Below are 20,045 nucleotides of genomic sequence, written 5' to 3' on the forward strand. Positions count from 1 at the left end.
GTCAGGATGTTATGACATCTGAGAAATTTGGAGCAGATTAGGCAATGTACAGCCGAGTTACAACAACTTCCTGTTTCATGGCGAATGGTGTTTTTTTGCCTTGTCTCAAGAGCATACTGATCAAATCTGAAGGCAATCGGGTTTAATCTCTTGGAGGAGTTCGTTAAAGTACGGTGTCTTGAAACGGTCCAAAAACGTCATAAAATAAAAAATGGCCGACTTCCTGTTTGGTTTAGGATATACCTCCTTTTGACTTTTTTGTACGTCCCATCACGTTCCACATAGCTACCAAATTGCATACAGCTAGGTGAAACCCAAAGTTGGGGCTACTCTGTAGGGGGCGCTATCGAGCCAAAATGTCATGCCGCAGCTGGACACCCCAATAGTACTGGAATTTTCACCACGATTGAATTTTGTGCCAAATTTCAAAAGATTTCCAGTATCCCAAGCACCTCCTTTTTGCGATGAAACTGGTACGATAATACTACTACTAATAATAATAATAATAATAATAATAATAATAATAATAATAATAAAAAACATTAGAATAACAATAGGTCCTCCGCTCCGACTACGTCGGTGCTCGGACCCTACTAAGAGGAACTTTGAAGGATGCAGCAGCCCAAACTCTTTCCAGGAACAACGTTTCTAGAAACACGATCAGAGTAAAGCCTCTTCGCTTTTTTTATTTCTTTGTCTCTGTTCTCGAGTAGCTCCCCGCACGCCACCTCTAAAATCCGGCCATTACATTGGCCGAGAGAGACGTCAATCAGGGGATTATCCGCGTCCGGGTAGGTTGACTACGGTTCTGCAGCGCTGAGCTGAGCGGGGCTGTGTGAGGGAAGCAGTGCATTTAAAACCGCCCAGGGAAGACACCACATTAACGAGGCTACTTTTGGTTTTTCTCGCCGCCTCCCTCCCTCCTCGCCCCGGGTTGACTCTGTCTGGTCCACCATGAGTTGGTCGAGAAGACTGCAGCACCGGTTTACCTGAGCAAGTGTCTTTCCTTCCCAACCTCCAACCAAACACCAACTCTGCTGTGACTTTTTTATTTCATTTTAATTGAATGTCGAGTCGGACTGCTGCTGCTGCTGCCATCCTGAAATAAATAGCAGGACTCCTGCTTGTGTCAACTTGAGTGTTTGCTTTTAAGTGAAGAAAAGCAAGGTTATGTAGCCAGCCATTGCTGTCGGACACATCTGCGCCCCGTTGTTTACATGTTGTAATTGGATTTTCCATCATTTGCAGCAGCAGAAGCCCCAGCAGTAGTAGCTCAGGGTCTCCTCCCTCCTCCTCCTCTTGTTCCTCCTCCTTCTCCTGTTCGGAGCTTTTTGCCGGGTCGTCCAGGTTGTATCGAAGAAGAAGAAGAAGAAGAAGATGGGACTACCTGCTCTGGAGTTCAGCGACTGCTACCTGGACAGCCCGCAGTTCAGGGAGCGACTCAAGTCCCACGAGCTGGAGCTGGACAAGACCAACAAGTTCATCAAGGAGCTGATCAAAGACGGCAAGGCGCTGATCCAGGCTTTAAAAAGTAAGTGGAGATGGAAAGAGGTGTGTGTGTGTGTGTGTGTGTGTGTGTGTGTGTGTGTGTGTGTGTGTGTGTGTGTGCGTGTGCGCGCGCGCGCGTGTGCGTGTGCGTGTGTGTGACAGAAGGCTTTGATAAAGTTGAGATGCCTTCAGGTGTAGGAGACTACTCTGGGAGTCTTATCTCAATTACATTGGCACAGAATGAAAAGCTTACTCTGTGTGTGTGTGTGTGTGTGTGTGTGTGTGTGTGTGTGTGTGTGTGTGTGTGTGTGTTACTGATAAAGCACATTTCAGAAGTTAAGAGGCGAGGCGGGTGAATTTGAGTGATCCCTGAAGCTGTCTGCACATTTGTTCCCTCCAGCTTACATTGTAGGGCATTGAGAGGGAGAGATGGAGGGTGTGTTCTACTCACACATGTACATGTTCTACTCACACTGATACTGGGGTACATGGTTGTTTCATGTTGTTTCATGTTGTTTCATGTTGATGAGGGGCTTAACTACCAGAACGGCCCTCCTATGAAATAGCTTTGACATGAGGAGGTGACTTAACTGATGGTGTAAATAGAAACCTGGACAGGTGGGTACCAGGGTTATGAGCAGAGATGCTAAATAATGGAAGGGTAGGTTCCAACATAAATATCCAAATGGGTATCTTTAAGTATGATAACACTAGATACCATTCTGTTCAGGAGTTAGGGGTTGTGGAATGTTTCTGTCTGGATCCATAAGAGTGCAGAACTAAATCGTTTAAGCAAGATGTTTTACATAACATGTGAAACTTCTTACTTATTTCTCTGAAGTAAGTAAATATAAATGGTGACGGTCTGGAGAAACAGACACAGAAGTAAAGCAATGTAACCCGTGCTCTCTTCATAGCCACCAGACTCCAATGACAGAAGAAACCTTGCAGGACACAGACGTTACTGTGCATTGATAACGGCTTCAGTTCTCCATTGTGCTGTCTGACAAGCAAGGGTATAGTGTCTACACTTAATCTAATACTGATCTTTTTTTTTTTTTACATTTAGCTTCTGTCCCCATCCACAGCCGTACATTGCTATGCTCCCACACCGGTACACCCCTTGTTTCTCCAAACTAAAGGGCCGCAGTTTGGTAATGCGCCGACTATGGATTAGCACCTCAAACTACCCCTCCTTCAAACAATCTGAGCTCCCCCTTTTAACCCCCTCCAAATCATACGAACCTCTGAGAATACGACGACACTTCCCTGCAGTGGCCAGGTGTCCCAAGTTTCCAAACCTCTCTCGGCAAATGGAAAAAGTAGAGATCAAACGTCCTTTCGATGATCAGTCCTTAAAAGTTGCTACTCAATATCCTCCGGCAAGATGAAAGTGACGTGTGTTCGACTGTTGAACAGTTGAATATGTTTTGATGTTTTTATTATCTGTATCAATGAAGAAATGTTTGGTGGTGGATTCTTGCCGTCATGTGGACTAAAAGCTGCTTTTTTAAATGTCATCACCCTGTCAAAAATCTAGATATTGAATTTGTGTTGCTATCCAAAGACTCTTCAGTCTTTTCCCTAGTTTAAACTCTATACGTGTTATATATCGTTTGCATGTTAGTTTGCATGTTGTCCTGATACTCTCTTGTGTCGAGGTATATAGAGTATCATTCACACCGTTCGTATAAAGATGGACGGATCCTGGATAGTCCTACTGGTTCACCTGAACTTTCCACCCCTGTGTTATCAGCTGTATGAACCAGCTCAGTGCTCACCGCAACGCTCCGTCAGCTGATGTGTGACTATGAAGACAATTCTGCTTTTGTCCTTAGGTGAGATCTAGAAATCATTCAGCAGGGCTTGGTTTAACATCGCCTGACAAAAGAGCAAGTCAGCAGATTTTCCAACTTAATCTTTTTCTACCTGCGCTACTCAGCGTTGTTGTGCCTTTGCTGAGATGAATCCGTTGTGAAAGGTCTTTTTCTAACGGCACTCTGAGGTTCACCGTGCAGCTGTAAATCTCCTCTGCTGCATCTTTTCAGCTCACCTCCTCTGCTCCTCCTGAGGCACTGAGAGGACGTGTGACTGCGCTGGGAAGCCCCCTAACGTTACGTTAGTTACTGATTGCTGCTGGAGGAAGAGACATCAAAGTCTCCTGACAGCTTTCACACGTGTTCTGTTGTATCGACTACATGCACGGTACCGCAGAAGGAGAAAGTGAAACATTTACAACATGCCGCTCAGGACCGAAACTAGTGCTGCACTGTGGATTTAATGAAAGCCCGTTGATAGGTCGCTTCCTTCTCTGGGCTTTTCCAGTGCAGTGTAATGATCTGTATGGGGGGGTTGGGCGATGCGATGATATAGATGGTGAGACGATATGAATATGACTGTAGTCAGTGATTGTTGTGTACAGTTTATACCAATTCTCTTAATGCTATTGGTTGTAAAAGGACTGCTTTATAGAAATAGCGTTACACAGGTTTTGTATCAATGTGATGAGGTGTGTTGACTCGTTAGTTGTTTTCATTTTAGATTTAGAACATTCCCACAGTATTTAAAAATGATTGAATATACTGTATAATGTTGTATATCGATATAACATTGCATACATATAGTGTGTCAATACAAACACTCAGCCGCCAGTTTATCAGGTACGGAAACAGAAAGATGTGTTTCAGTTATTTAGCGTACACTCAATGATATGGATGGGTTGGACACAATAATAGGAACAGCCTTTATAACGCAATACAGTTCAACAAAAACTGCAGACTCTGCAGTGACCATGAAGTTGAATCTCTCTGCATTACGACCTTCATGGAGGTAGAATTTACTTCAAGACTGCGTTAGTTTAATGTGAAGCCTTCGGTATAGACTTTGGGAACCACGAAGTCTCCCCTGAATCAGTACTCATGGTACTTTTCTTACAAACTAAGAGGCAGATGCATATGCACACACACAGAAACACAAGCGTATATACACAGAGACACAGATGTGTGTGTGTGTGTGTGTGTGTGTTCGCCAGATGTCATTTAAGGGCAGATCTAGCTTGTTATTACCGAGCCTGTAGAAATGTTTGGTTCTCTGCTCCACCTCTAACATGACACAACTTAATCAGCCAAACAAACCCTAATTGGCAGCTCGGCATTCTCTGGTGCTGTGAGGGGAAAGGAGACACGGCGTTTAGACACTTTGTGTGAGCCAGACACATGATGCCGCCATGTTTTCAGCTCAAAGTGTAAGGAGCAGTGGGAGTTGTTTTTGACCTTCCTGTCACCTGGCTCAGGAGAGTATGTTGTGAGGTGTGCGAGTGTGACTCTCTTGACCTTGATGCATCCCTTCTTTTTCTTCACTAAACATCACCATCTTCACTATGTAATGTTGCAGAAAGAATGGCCGACCAGATCTGTTTTCTGTTGCACTCACTCGATAGCTTTCCGGAGATGGAGCTAATTAACAAAACTCAGTGTAAGATTTTGAGTAGATTAATTGGTGTAAATATATAAAAAGAGGTTTTGTTTTATATTACCACCATTAAATCCACCAGTTAGCCATCACTAACACTGTCAAATGTTCAGTTCTATTTTTCTTTGTATCCGTTTTAAGCTGTTTCATTGGTATAAATTGTTTAAAAGACAGCATTATTGTAATTTATGTAACTTTTTCCCTATAAATACTGACTGATTTTAAGACTGTGATGATTTGCACCAGAGTCAGCTTGCAAAACTCCTTAACAGTTCAACCAAAAGTCAAGCAGGCGAGTAGTAATCTGTCATTTAAAAATCAATGTTTGCTCTACTATAGCAATGCCAGAACCTGTGACTGTACATATCCAATGCCTGTTACTGGCTTTGAGTCCCAGCGCTCAGCTGTCACAATGAGGTCATCGTCCGCTGCACTGACAGCACTGCTTCCTGGATTAAGACACGTAATAATCAAATTGTCAGGCACAGTTGTGCGCACACACACACACACACACACACACACACACACACACACACACACACACACACACACACACACACACACACACACACACACACACACACACACAAGTTACAGTAACAGACACAATGTGCAGTGACAGAGAAGTAAATGGTGGATGACCCAAGAATACAAATGTGTGCTCTAACGAATCATTTGTCAAACATACCATCTCAAACCAGAACACCACGTTGAAAAGACGTCTCATGGGCTACTAGTTATTAGTTTCAGATTTAGTTTAAACCTGAGAAGATGTTAAAAGTCAAATGTAGGGTTTTAAGGAATTCTACACAGGTTGATTTAAGCAGAAAAAAAAAAAAGAAGAAGATTTTTTTTCAATTCATCAATAGCTATACGGCTTGACGAGGAAGTCTGTCTCTGGTTTACTCTGGACAAAAATGGGCAGGCTGAATCGTAACATTTTTTTAGCGACTACTTTGGCCCTAATGTAATAGCCAATAAAACAAAGCATGTAGTCTTTTGGAGAAACTAAACTTTTATAAGCATAGCCCAAAATGAAATATACTCTCCAAGAGCCACTGCTACATGAAAATGACATAATAAACTGGTGGTCCTGTGCTAAAAAATACAGTGTGTGTATATGTATCAAAGGCTTGTATGCTGGTCGTGTGCGGTTTGTTACTGGTTAAAACAGCCCTCCGCCCATTAGCCAATTAGCCCGTTAGCCCATTAGCCCCGTCTTGATAATGGCTTTGTTTCCAGGCCCTTAACTGCCCCTATAGTAACCTCAAACAGGCCGCGGGTTATGAGAGCGGGTTTGTAAACGTCCCAGAGAAGGAGAAGTGGGAGTTCCCTGCAACGGACCGCCTGCACTGTTTCAATCCATATCTCTTTCAATCTTCTTCTCTCTTTACCTGCTGTCTATGTTTTTTCTGCAGCCACCTACTGTGCTGCTGGTGAGTAATAAGAAGGGTAATAGCAGTCACTCAGGGGCTCAACTGTGCTGATAGATGAGGGACACACACACACACACACACACACACACACACACACACACACACACACACACACACACACACTCAAATGCACACCACACTATAACTAATTCTCTTATGGCTGATGGAGGGAGGGAACCCTCTGTTTAAAAAGGTCCACCGCAAAGAAAGAGTATGTGCCACGGGGCAAAAGAAAGAGAAAAAAGAGGAGGTGGGGGTGTTGTTGTCTTTCACAATGGTGTTTAAAAAAAAAAACCCACATGGCCTTATTTTCTACTCGAGCACAGCGATCTAGGTTGCGAAGAGAAGAAGAAGGAGAAGAAGAGGAGGGGAAGAGGATGGAGGAGGAGAGAAGCGAGGAGAGAAAAGCGAGGCGGGGTGTCACTGGCTGAAGGCATTCCTCTGCAGACGTCACATAGGAACAAAGAGGAAAGGAGTGTGTGTGTGTGTGTGTGTGTGTGTGTGTGTGTGTGTATGCATGCTGCACATTGTTTACAGTTATTAATATTCTGGATCTGCACATACAGCATGTGCGTTTCCCATTATACCAGAACATTTCTGCTCCTAAGAAGATATACGTGTGTGTGTGTGTGTGTGTTGCCACTGCAGTGCAGCACAGTGGGGGTTGGGGGGGGGGGGGGGGTCTTCCTCCAGCTGTGATGTAGCGTGGAGGAGAAAGAAATTAGGGCACGACTCAGCCCAGCTCTGGTGCCATTGTTGCCTCGCTTTTTTTTCAGGGCAGACTGTCTGACACACACACACACACACACACACACACACACACACACACACACACACACACACACACACACACACACACACACACACACACACACACACACACAAATACTGACTTCTAACATCATACTGGATCAAAATTACATATATTTGTCCTTATTAAAAAACTGAAATAGCACCAACACCCAGATTCAGAATTTTGGAACAATTCTGGTCATGTGTTGCGAAACACTGGTTTTAAAAAAAATAAGAATAAAAGACTAATTTGCCTCAACACATTTTGACTTTGGCAGCCACACACTTAAACTCCTCATGCATGGGTTTTGCACCGGTCGTTTGCTCTTGCACGGCTGGTGGCATTCATTGGGAACAGCTATTTGCCTGGCACATCTATAATTAATAAGCTCGTTAAAAATCGCGAAGAATCGGGTCTTGAAAGTGAATTTAAAATGCACTTCTAAGAAAAGCGATTTGTTGCAGAAATGGCATGTGTGGCTTATTTACGTACATAGATCTAAAAACTTGCATAGCTCATAACAATGACCACAGAAGTAGCCAGTGTACCGCTTCATCTCATGAGCTGAATCCTTGATGTGGAGCATTATTGGCCCTGGACTGAAGCTGGTAAATATTTTAGCTTGAGGGCTGATTTAGTTACACAGCACAGCCATGATACTTTGACTCAGCTTCTAGATGCACGGTCGTATTTCTCTCACGACAATATGGGACTTATTTTGCTGGTATGCCACCTCAGATATAGCCCACAAAGATTCATCCGTGAAGATGACATTGTTCCGTCTTTTCGAAGCAGGTGTTCCTGTTGCAGCGGTTCAGAGGTGTTAATGTTGACTCATGCAACCCCTTGCCCCACTGGTTGTGGTGAACTCTATGTCTTCAGGCCGTCTTCAAATTGTTTCAGTGCACATTAATTGAAACAGGAATGTAGAAATACAAAAATACATTTTAGAGATTTACTGGGTTAGCTAGAAAAAAACGGTCATCAGAGGAACTGAAAGAGGAACTGCAAAAGAAATGTTTGTCTTCTCATGACACCATGGCGTTATTAATACCCTACAGCAATGAATTAATTATAATTCAACATTTAAGAGTACATGAAACTGTAAAGGAGGAAGTGGGAGTCACACACAATGTGAATCTCTTACGCTTCAGCACAAGCACCACATCATCCTTCCAGTGGTGGAAATGCTCCTCTGACACTTGCAGTAAGTAAATTGCAGAACTGTAAGCGACATCTGTGGCGTGCCTCTGAATATGCATACACATGCAGATGACCCGTGCTATATATCTGCTCGGCCACAATGCTACAGGTCTCTCTGAGGAGAACGCTGGGACAATTTTAAGATCTCTAGTGCTGATCATCGTTATTGAAATAGAAAATGGCCCCAGAAGATGCATCCTATTTAACTGAGAAGTCCATTATTCATATGTACACATTTTAAATTGAGATACAAAGTGAATGCAGGAAAACTTTCCCTCTTAATAAGCAGATGGATATGAAAACAGCGTAAGTGTTGAACGTTGTTATCACATTCAATCTAAGGGAAAAAAAAACTTCCGTGGATGAATGAAATGTGTCTGTGTAACTTAAAGTCATTAGTAACTTTATCCGGCTGACACCTTGTTCCACCTGACTGTGTGAACTTTGTGCCCCCCCCCCCCCCATCTTAACAAGCTACAGTGTAGCTCAGACCGAGCAGTTTCCCTTCATTGAATGAAATGAAGCAGTCTGCCATTGAAGTGATATAACGTCTCTTGTATTCCAATGAAAACCAACTCGGTTCAAGAATGTTCTCGACTTGAACTTCAGTTTCTTCTTATTGCTGCAGCTGTCGGCCTTGTTCTCCCTTTAAGATGGAAATGTCAGCGTTGTAGTAATCTGGATCGGCCTTGGTCTCGTCTCGGATTCAACTGCATTTTTATTTGGTCTCTGCAGGGATTTATATAAATTGCATTGTGAGATTTATTTGCTGACATCGTTACTGGGAAGCAAAGAAAAATCCCCATACCTAAAACTCACCTCTGCCATGCCTTTTGATTATTTTATCAAGACATACGAACATACATACATACACACATACACTCATACGTACACAGCATGAATGGCAATAAAAGAGGTGCATGAAGAGGAATCTTGCATGTGGAATGTGGATCTTTCAGATCAATTCGAGGAGTGCCTATGGTTTAAATGTTCCACATTAGATCGTAGGTGTGTCATGCAGTGTGGGACTTGCACTGGTGTGGTCTTGGTCTTGAATTGGTCTCCATACACTCTGGTCTTGGTCTTGACTTGGTTTAGGTGGTCTTGGTTACTACAACACAGAGAAATGGTTCTGTAAAACCAGATAAATATCAAAATGTGATTGGTTTTAGAATTTTTTTTTTTCTCAAAAAGAGTAAATTTGACGCTTGGGGACAAGCACAGTTTTTCTGGCTGCGCATGAATTTGACCACATTACTGTACTCTTAAGATCATGAAGCACTATAAAAGAAGCAGGAAGAGAGGACGGAGAGTGAACTCTGAAGAATGCTCTGTAACTTCTCTGCACACGGCTACCTGATCGCTGCTGTGCGGTCGTAAAAGAGACAGCTGTGCGTTTCCCAGCTGCTTAAAAACCAGGCTTTTACTGCAGGAGGTGATAATCACAAATTGTTTAAATGGAGCTGTTTCAACAGCAGCTGGAGGGTGGTGGATTATCGCCCCCCCCACCCTGGTCCTCCTGTACGACAAAAGAACAGCAGCATGATGGAGCTTTCATTTCAAGTTCCAGCCACTTCAAAATGAACGACAACTTGGACACAGAGAATCGTGTTTCACGCTTGATCTGCACCTAATGCAGCTGATAAACATGAAAAAGAAGCTGGCTGGCTGGCTGGCTACAAGTCTGAACTCATTTTATTGAGAATTTGAATGAAATATAGCTTCAGGAAACGCTTTGAGATGTGTTTTAATGTCACTGCCTGTAGGCCACCAGGAAGAGTCAGAGGTTACATACTGTGTGTGTGTGTGTGTGTGTGTGTGTGTGTGTGTGTGTGTGTGTGTGTCTGAGTACATCCATGTGCTTGTGTGAGTGTTGTCTCTGTAGATCTGAACTATAATCAAAGGCACTTTTCTCTTATTGGTTAACTTTAGTGGCAATGAGCCTCATTTTCAGTGCCACACCTGCCAGCTGGATAGTGCTGCTTACCGTAAAGTGTCACAAGATCTGAATGACTTTGTTTGCTGAAGGCATGTTTCAATGTAATAATGTCCAGCTTTCCCAAACAAGAAGCTCCTGACTAAGGTTAATTATTAAATACCATGTTTTTTTTTTCTTCTTTCTATCCTGTAGGGGAACAAATGTCAGAGGAAGACAGTGAGATTTATATGAACTTTCAGCTAAAGGTTATCTTTAACTCCTTTCAGCCTGCAGCGTTGAGCTGTCAGTCCCGAATTCAAGGTGTGTGTGTGTGTGTGTGTGTGAGACGATGAACTAGAAACTCTCAGGCCGCGGTGGAGTCGAGGTGCGGCTCTGAGTTGCTCCATAAGAAACCTTAGACTACTAAAGAAAAAGCTGCTCAAAAGCGTTACCAGGAACACTTACAGTAGGTGATTTTGGCCTGACAGGTGTGGCTTAAATCAGGCAGAAATACACAAACGCACACGCATACTCTCACACACGTGTATCCACACGCATGCTGACACATGTTGTTGATAAAATAGCTATTTTCCTCCCACATCAAAGCTCTTAAAGTGAGTCAGAGCAAAGGGAGAAGAGCGAGCGTTACAAGTCCGGAGGTTAGAACGCAGGTTGTTTTTTTTGTCCAGCAGGGACGATACTGTCTTTAATACAGGAGAGGACAAGCCCTCTTTGTCGGGTTTAAGGAGTGACTCAGATTTTATGTCGAGCTCCAGGGTTTCAGTGTTCTGAAAAGCTCACTTTCTTGTGGGCATGAAGGGGGAAACGCATCTGGGCACTTGACATTATGCTGGTTTCATTTATTCAAGTACTATCATTAAGTACCGCACTTAAGTATCAATTTCAGGTACTTGTACCTTACTTTCATGTCAGTCCATTCTACTACCTCACTACAATTCAGAGAGAAATATTTTTATATTTTTACTTCATGTCACTTATTTGACCGCTATAGTTAAACGATTCTTTACACATTATGATTTTACATCCCCAACAGAGATAGCTTCTAAGATATTCCTAGAATAAACAGAAGTATCAGAAGATTCAAACTGATGTGAGAGAGCTCATGAGTTACTGTATATTTGGTCTCAATGGGTTGTAAGATTGCGGTTTGCGCCACAATCCTCCCTTTTTGTTGAATCTCTCCTTATTGAGCTCTTGGTGTTTTTTTGAGTTTAAAGCCTGATGATAAAGATCACCGTCTGATTCTGTAACAAACCGATTCATAGTTGTGTTTAAGGAAACAAATAACATGGTAACTTCAGGGGAAAGGGGAACCCACAGCCTTCCTTCACACGGTGATCAAGGACGGTCACGAGTTTGTTTGTAGATGAGAAATGATCCGTGTGGAACATTCTCACATTTCATGGGTTTTTTAGAAACATGATCTATGACTGTACTTATCAGGAAGCTTCATGTTCACTTCTAGGTCCTTTTCAGGGAACAGTTTTTTTTCTGAATTAAACCGACTTCATATCCTCAACATGTTTTATCTTCCTTACCGACAAACACATTGCATCCCTCTCTCCGTTCTTTACCAGCATGAGATCGTGTTGTTGTATTATAGAAAAGTGTGACTCTACTTTCCTTCACCAGCCCTCCAGAAATGTTTTCGATAAAGACATTGCGGCACACTGTTAAAGCGGGTAATATAGCCATGTCGTGCATCAACATTCCCACTCTTCACCTTGAGCAGGCTTTTTTATCGCAGCGTAATCTGCTATCAGGATACTTTAAACAAGTCGTGAATGAAAGGCAAAGAAGTCTTTCAGGCTCTCATTGTGTTCGGCCAGACTGGCACTGAAGGAGAATGTTGACCTTCCAAAACAATGATTCTCCTTTCCCCTTCTCCTCCTCTTCCTCTTGCTTTCCCCTTCCTTTTCCTCATACACACACATTTCCACATTTTGACCTCATCCTCATTGCCCTTCTTTTTCTCATCCTTGTGTCCCTCCTCGTATCCTTTTGTCAATCTGACATGGAAATGCCCGTTAGCCTTCTTCTTTCCTCCAGCCGCTCTCATCCTGTTTCTCTTCCTGGTGCATCTCTGTTTCGCGTTATTAAAATAGGATAAGTGCTTGCAGAGGAACCGGACTGAATGACGTAGCGGAGGAGTGAAGGTGTATTAAAGGGGAATTCTGAAACTTTTTCAGTATCTGGCGTGTCTACCAACCCACAAACTGTGAAATGAGGTCAGTTTTTCGTGGGCTGCCATGGTCAGAAAACATGTGATTCAACGAGCTGTTCAGATTTATCTCCCCTTCCTCTTGTCCCGTTCATTGACTCAGGCTCATTAGAAAACACCGCCATCTGAGCATCTCCACCCACAGCTTAAGAACTACCTTTGCAAAGTTGCACCGTGTTTTTCTCGCAAGCCAGTCAGAGCAGACTGGGTTTTTTTGGGAGGAGGGCTTAAAGTGACAGCCACTAAAACCCTAAAAGGAGCATGATGTGTCCCCTTTAAATGAACTGCAGGAGCCTCTGACTCTCCATCGCTCCCCTAATTTCATTTTGTACCATGGCAGACATGACCGTTTGCTGGCCAGGCCTCGTGATGCGTTTTGCCAGAGGTTGTGTTATTTTTATAACAACGAGACATAAGCAAACCCCAACTGTGGTAAAGTAATCATAGCGGGCATCAGTCCGAAGCAAACACAGTACGCTAGTGTATTGATGTGAGCAGTGAAATTGACTGTTGTTCATAGCATCTCTGATTCTGAGACACACACATTGAAAAGTTTATTTCCATGTGTGATCGCACCCAGCCAGACATTTTCTGTTTCTTCTTGTTTTTCATAATGTTTTTGATATGTGCTCTCCCTGTAGTCTGTCAAACCTTCTTTTTACCTCACTGTTCGAAATGTTGCAGATTAGCATCCACTATGAATACTATGATAATGCGTCGGATAGCTGTTTTCACTTTGTCTATGTATATTGTATCCAACCCTACCAAATAAAACATTAATAAATAAATAGAAATGTTATGGTAATATACTGTATGTACTGTCTGTCTAGATGAATGCAAAATGGTCTCAAAAAGGAGTGGATGCACTGAATTATTGAACACCCGAGCTGAGGCGTGCCCTCTCTCTACCTATTGCTGTCCTGCTGTAGTGGAGAGTCAGCAGTCTTGGGCTTGGATGCACATAGATGAAAACTGCAACAACAAAGGAGAGCAAGTGAAGAAAGACCTGTTTTATGGTGAAAGAGATGCAGCATTGTTAACCGACTGTATGCAGAAAAAAAGGTGGTGCAAAGTCAGCTTTCATGGCAGTGAAGTGGACCCGACTCAACATGTGGTTGTGCAAACTACGGTACAGATGAGCTTAGCCCATTTATTCTTTAGCTACAGGGGAAAGGTGTCTATTGGCTACCAGTATTTTTGTTGCCTTGAAAGACGGGCATGAATAAAAACAAGGGTCACTTGCAGTGATAAAGCCGCATGAAGTTTTTTTTAGCCTCTCATTTGTTTTAGTTTGATCACGTTCACTCTTTTGGTTCCATCACACCACTCTCATCAGGCGTACTTCCAGCAGCAGGAAGCTGTCTGATGAATGCGACCTGTCAAACCGACAGACGCCCGTTATCCCTGCAGGAAAGCAGCCACGTTGTTTCTGCAGTCAAATAGTAGCTCCAGCTCAGACCAGCCTGCTGAGGGTTTAATCCAATCACAATACGACTCATTTGTAAATCGAGGAATCTGCCCTTTCACCTACCTCCAGGTGGAGCCCGCCTACATTAATTAACCCTTTACTGTTGTATTTGATAACTTTATTTGACTGCTTAAAGCAATCGCCAATGCCCTATAAACAAACACTACATAATATTTATATATTGTTTCATACACGAGCCGCAGCGACATGACAAGTTGTGGAATAATTTGCAAAGAATGATAAGCCAATAAAGCACAACAGGGTCAGAATATAGTTTCAATTTGCTCATTTGATTGTGACATTTCTGTCTTTTAGATTAGATCCAACTTTTGCATCTTCTTAAGTTAAATTAACAGTTCTACTTTGGTTATACTCTTACTTCATCCATCATATATATATATATATATATATATATATATATATATATATATATATATATATATAAAAAATATATATATATATATCTCTGCCCCAATCAATTTTCCCCTTATTGATGTTGATAGGTCATAGTAAGATAGAAACATAAAATGTTCTCCTCACTCTGTATCTGTGTATATCAGTGCAGGGGTGGGCTGAGGGGAAGACTCGACTCCATTGCTGCCCAGAGCCAACCCAAACAAACCACAGACCACTGGCATGGAGAGCGAGGAAGTGTGTGTGTGTGTGTGTGTGTGTGTGTGTGTTTGTATTTAACAGTGTGCGTGTCTGCGTTAGGCTCCCATCCTGCTCCAAAAATAACCCCCCGCTAAGAATATTTAATCCCCAGGTTACGGCTCTCTCTTCCTTTTTATGCTTTGCTCTTTATCACACCCTCACACATTTGACGTGCATACTGTACACACACACACACACACACACACACACACACACACACACACACACACACACACATGCAGGGGTGGTGTTGGGGGCGGGTGTCCTGGTGCAAAGCTAGCCAAAACTCAGGCTTAGTGGGGGTAATCTGGTAGGTGTGTGTGCACTCGCTTTATCCTCGGTTTTCATGCGTCTGGTGTCATTGTTGGGGATAATTTGGTTGGCTTGGTCTAAAGTCTGGGTCTGGCTTTGGTCTAGAGGGTGAGAGAATCTCTACTTATTTATTCACTTAGGATTTTGAGAGCTGTATTTCAGATCTTCATACTCTGCCCTTTGGTCCTGATCACATCGTGCAGGGACGCTGATGGGACTCAGGGTCAGGAGGACAAGCCAAGATTAATGCTGGAGAGCAGGGGGGTTAGGGTGGTGTAGGTGGGAGAGGAGTGAGTTTGGGGGGGGGGGGGGCAGGGATTTATGTCCATCTCTGTGGGAAGTTATCACAAACACAGACCGTTTATTGGGTGGCTTCTGGTTGAGGGTGAGAGGTTTTAACTGTCAGGTCAATTTCATGATGTGATTTGTAAAATATAGAAATGACAAAGTGATGAAGGGAAAGTGTGGTGTGCCTCTTCTTTAGGTCACATTGAACCTTGTGCGAACACTTCTTTCAAACGCTTTCACACTAGAATATCCTCCCTCTCTGTTTGGGGATTTATGGAAGGCCACTTCATGGGCCAGTGAGGGATCAAGGATTATTTTTGGGAGGCCGCTATTCTGAGAGAGTTATGGGGAGTTGGTGAGGTCAGGTGGGATGATTCTTAGTCCAAGCTCCACTCAAGGCCAGACTTCAGGGGGGGATGTGTGGTTCTGCTTCTGCAGGGTTCAAGGTTGTCTCACCTGCATGTTGAAGATGTGATCAATGAACATCTGGGGTAAATTCTAATTAGAACTCCCTGCACTGTTAACTCTGCCCACTTGAATCAGGAAGTCAGGCATGTCACAATTTCTGGAACCAAAAAAGACACGCAGTGTTCTGCAGTATTTACAGTGTGTGTGTGTATCATTTACCCTAACAGTGATGGGCTATTTCAATACAAGTGAATGTTAAAACCATCTTCTTTTATATTAAATAATGAAATGTTCTTTAATCTGCAAACATATATAGTTTTTGATCTATGCCTGAAGAGTTTTAGGGTATTTTTCCTTAAGAATATTGGATGCATATGCTGTACTGATTGTTTGTGATTTTGGATTCATATCCCTTGTATTGACAGTGGCATTTGAACAATACACTTAAATCTCAACCCAAATTTCTGTGAACTTTATGCAGGTTTTATTCGAGGACAGCTGAATGTCAAGAGCTGTTGGTTCATTATGCATTCAGGCAAACACACCAGATATCTGAATAAGTGGTGTCTCATTAAGCATAGGTGGTACAATTACTGCCTGCACTAAGATATGGAAGTATATATTCTGCTGTCATGTGGGACAGAATTGAATATTGAAAACATGTTTGCATCGGCTCACAGCTAACGGTGTTAAATGCGCTAACAAAAAGTAATGGACGAGGAAACAAAATTCTAATTACGTGTGGAGTTTGAACAAAGCAAATTCTTCTCCACACTAAATTTAGACCCTTAAATAAACTTACAGAATATTTCCAAAAGAGGGTTGTTTTGTTGTGGCTTCCTTTTTGAAAAGGAAAATGAGGACACAGGCCAAGCAAGGCTCTGACAGAATGTAAATAAATAGAATAGAAGGAGTAAGCGGTATTAAAACAATGAATGGAAGTCACAATGTCACATTGAGAGACGGCCAATGGAAATCAAAAGCTCACCGCAGGAACTGCAGAGGCTCATATGGTGATAAAAGCACATTTTCTGGCCCACAACTGAAACACCGAAACCACAATAATGTAAAGCTCATTTGTCTCGCTGTAAGCTGCAGCTCCCACAAAGTCAGTTTCCCATCAACTGTCAACAGACCATCACATGTTGGACTCTTTATCTGACTTACAGCTGATTGGAGTTATTCACGTTGTTTTAAGTGTCTATTGATTAGTCTGTTCTTCACCAGAGAATTACATGTTGAAATGGTAAGTTGAGTGAAATTCCCCTTTTAGCTTCTCTGTAAACCAGTCCCTTGTCTCTTGTAGGTTCTCCAGTATGATTTCACATAGTGACACTGAAGACTTTTTGGGGTAATTCTTTGTGATGCCATTATAATGGGTTACATGTCATTTTATAAAGATAAGGGCAGGTGATTGCTTTATTTGCGCCAACAACTTCAGAGTTTGCACTTTAGTCTATTTAGGTTGCAGCATTCAACGTTTACAGTTTAACATACCTTGAATAGTTTAATAATTTACTGAGAAATGACTAATTTACTCAGAAATCCAGCTCCACTAAACAATCAACAAATGTGTTCATACATGGCTGCTAAATGACATACATTTCTTTATTCTGCTAAGAAATATCTATCTACAGCTTCTGATGGTCAAAACAATCCAGCTACTGTCATACGATTGGAAGTTAAATCTCTCCTTACGTAATGTGTATTGGTTTCACTGTGCAGTATTTTGGAATATAGCATGTTTTGCTGCAATCAGGATGAGGCAGTAGTGCCTGAAATGCTCGATCGTTGGAATACCAGCCATTTTGCTGTCAACTCGTAAAGTCAAGACAGACATTTGCGGGTCATGAACCTGCCCAAACGACAGAAAGGAGGATGGAATTTGTAATTCATTACTATGCTGCCTCAAGCCAAAAAGCATATGTCATGTCTTCAAAGCTCAACTTCCAGCTTGTCCCTCCCAAATTCTGTGGGAGCGCATTATCATGGTGGCATTTCAGTCGTTGTCTTGCTCTGTTTTCAACCTCTAACCCTGTCATCTTTCGTGTCCCTCTTATCTCTGTGTCTCTCTGTGTCACGCTGGCCTCAGAGGAAGGACTTAAACTGACAAGCCACCGAGCGGCAGCCACTCGGCCGCAAATCCCCCAGGCGGGGGGGGGGCAGTGTTGCTAGGCTGGCTGGCCAATGTCAGATGGCATTGGAAACACAACAAGATGACTTGTCTGTATCTGCTCAGTGGATAACTGATCCTTGGCCAAGTTAAAGGTTGCCATGTGGCCATTTAGACTCACTTCACTGACGGATCACAGTTCGTTTTCTGTTTTATGCAAACAGCTTTGGTTATATTTCCAGCCCATGTTTTCATTCAGCAGATCCAGGCTTTGTCTTTTCATTTTGTGGTGGGTTTGAGTTTGTGTTCTATGTTAATGTGCATTATACATTTTAGAAATAAATCTAATAGTAAATGTGATCAGTTTTTGTTCTTTTGCTTATTTTTAAATAATGCATTCTGCAATTGAATTAACTGTACAAGTTATATCCATTATATTGTGCAACCCTTAGTTGCAAGCATATATCAGTTAGGGCTGAACAAGTTAGTTGATTGTCAGAAAATGAATTGTCAGCAGTATTGATAATTGATTCTTGATGAATTTTTTTTGCTGTGTCTTGCTCTTCAAAAATGTGAGAATTTCTCGATTTCCTCGTTTCTATATTGTTGTAAACTGAATATCTTTGTGGTTTTGACAATAATCATTTGACATGAAATATTATTTTACAATTACTGCAGTTGTTAAGATAATTTACATGTTGTCAGAAAGCTAATCGGTCATCAGTTCAACAGCCAGATTAGTCATTTATAAGCTGAGAATGAAACAACCCGTTCAGTATTCATTCTAAATAAACATTCGACAACACAGTCCATGTGATATTTCCTGTGCTATAATAAAGCAGAATGTTCCCATGTCAGCGTTAGGGTTGAGTTTTTCTGGCTGGAAAACAGTATAGATCGAGAACCCACTTCCTCTTCCTGGTCTTGTTTGGCACTTCCTGTTTCAAACTTCCCAGAGCTACGACAAAGAAAGTAGAGAGAGTGGCCACTGTAATCCTGGGAAAACGTTTAAGTATGAACAACATGCACAGATGTAGCACTACGACATAGCAAACTGCACTGTGTGTACGAGTATCTTGACAAAATATTTACAGCTGCAAGTGCACGTACATTTTTAATCAATTAATTGAATTGTTTAAATAAAGAGTAAAGTTTGGCAGGGTTTCTAATGATTTATCCGTCACAGTGGTTAGATAAGACGACCTTGACAACAATCAAAATACAAATGATCATTTTTATTCACAAGTTAAAGTTGATAACCACTGCTTCCCATTTCTGCATTAAGTTGTTACTTTCACTCTTTTTTTTTTTGGCGTCTCTCCTAATCCTTTCCTCTGTCCGTCCCTGAAGAGTTGGAGGAATGAGGTCAGGGAGGATTTCAGCCAATCCGGTTAGAGACTGCTGATTTATTTCCTGGTTAATGTCCCACAGAAACCGTGTTCAGAGCTGCTGTCCTGCCCCGTGTGATCTTAGACGGAGAAGACTGGCATCCTTACAGAACATCTTCAATACAGTCACCACTGGCACTCAGGCAGCATGCTGGCAGCTAATTCACTGGCATTTCATCCAAGCATCCGGCTGCAAGTGAAGTTGGCATCCATAGAAGGAAAGTTGCCACGCTGAAGAGCTGACATCTAAAGACTAGCCTACTCCGTTAACAATGTCTTTAAGACATGGCATGGCAGACATAATAGCTATTATAGTTGTATACATTCCACTTATGTAGGTCAATGCTGCGTCAACATTTCCTGAGTAGGTCATCAGATTTCAGCGGTGTTTGAGGCCTTCATTGAAACTTGACGTCTTCCTGTACTTTTTATTTACCAATGCAGGCCCCGATAGAACTCATACCCTAGCCGCTTTAGAACCGTGTTGAATTACGATAATTGTTGAGTTATCGGGATAGGTGGTGAATTGTTGATATATAGACATTTAAAGATAATTCCATTGGAAAAACGCTCTGTAAAATTGTTTTCGCCAACACCACACTCACAAATCTAACATTTTTAGGTCCATTATTGAATGCAATTTGGCTAAGTAACCAGCAGCAAACGATGCCCGTAGTATAAGCGAGCTTACAAGGTTAAGCTCTCAGGTTGGAGGCAGTGTTTTCGCTGGATGTTTGCGTTGCCGTCTGTAACAGAGGTCAGGTTTGTGTCGGCCATAGGGGAGGAAGTGGACGAAGGGCTATTTGGAGACTGGCTCTAATCTGGTTAGTGTGGTTTCCAGCCTCTCTCCTCTCCTCTCTCTT

At 42.3% G+C, this 20,045-nt stretch overlaps 1 protein-coding gene across 2 annotated transcripts in view; it reads left to right on the plus strand.

Annotated features, from left to right (window-relative positions):
* Positions 1 to 836: 836 nt before the first annotated feature.
* Positions 837 to 20,045, plus strand: part of LOC137876283 (rho GTPase-activating protein 26-like) — a 76,820-nt gene continuing 57,611 nt past the window's right edge. For both annotated transcript variants that reach the window (XM_068715726.1, XM_068715725.1), the window contains exon 1: positions 837 to 1,531. In XM_068715726.1, the coding sequence (XP_068571827.1) occupies positions 1,378 to 1,531 (154 nt within the window). In that variant the 5' untranslated portion in view covers positions 837 to 1,377. The remainder of the gene's footprint in view (positions 1,532 to 20,045) is intronic.

This window comes from Cebidichthys violaceus, unplaced genomic scaffold (genome assembly GCF_023349555.1).
Source record: "Cebidichthys violaceus isolate CVI_PGR_0920_01 unplaced genomic scaffold, fCebVio1.0.p SCAF_20, whole genome shotgun sequence".
NCBI lineage: Eukaryota > Metazoa > Chordata > Actinopteri > Perciformes > Stichaeidae > Cebidichthys > Cebidichthys violaceus.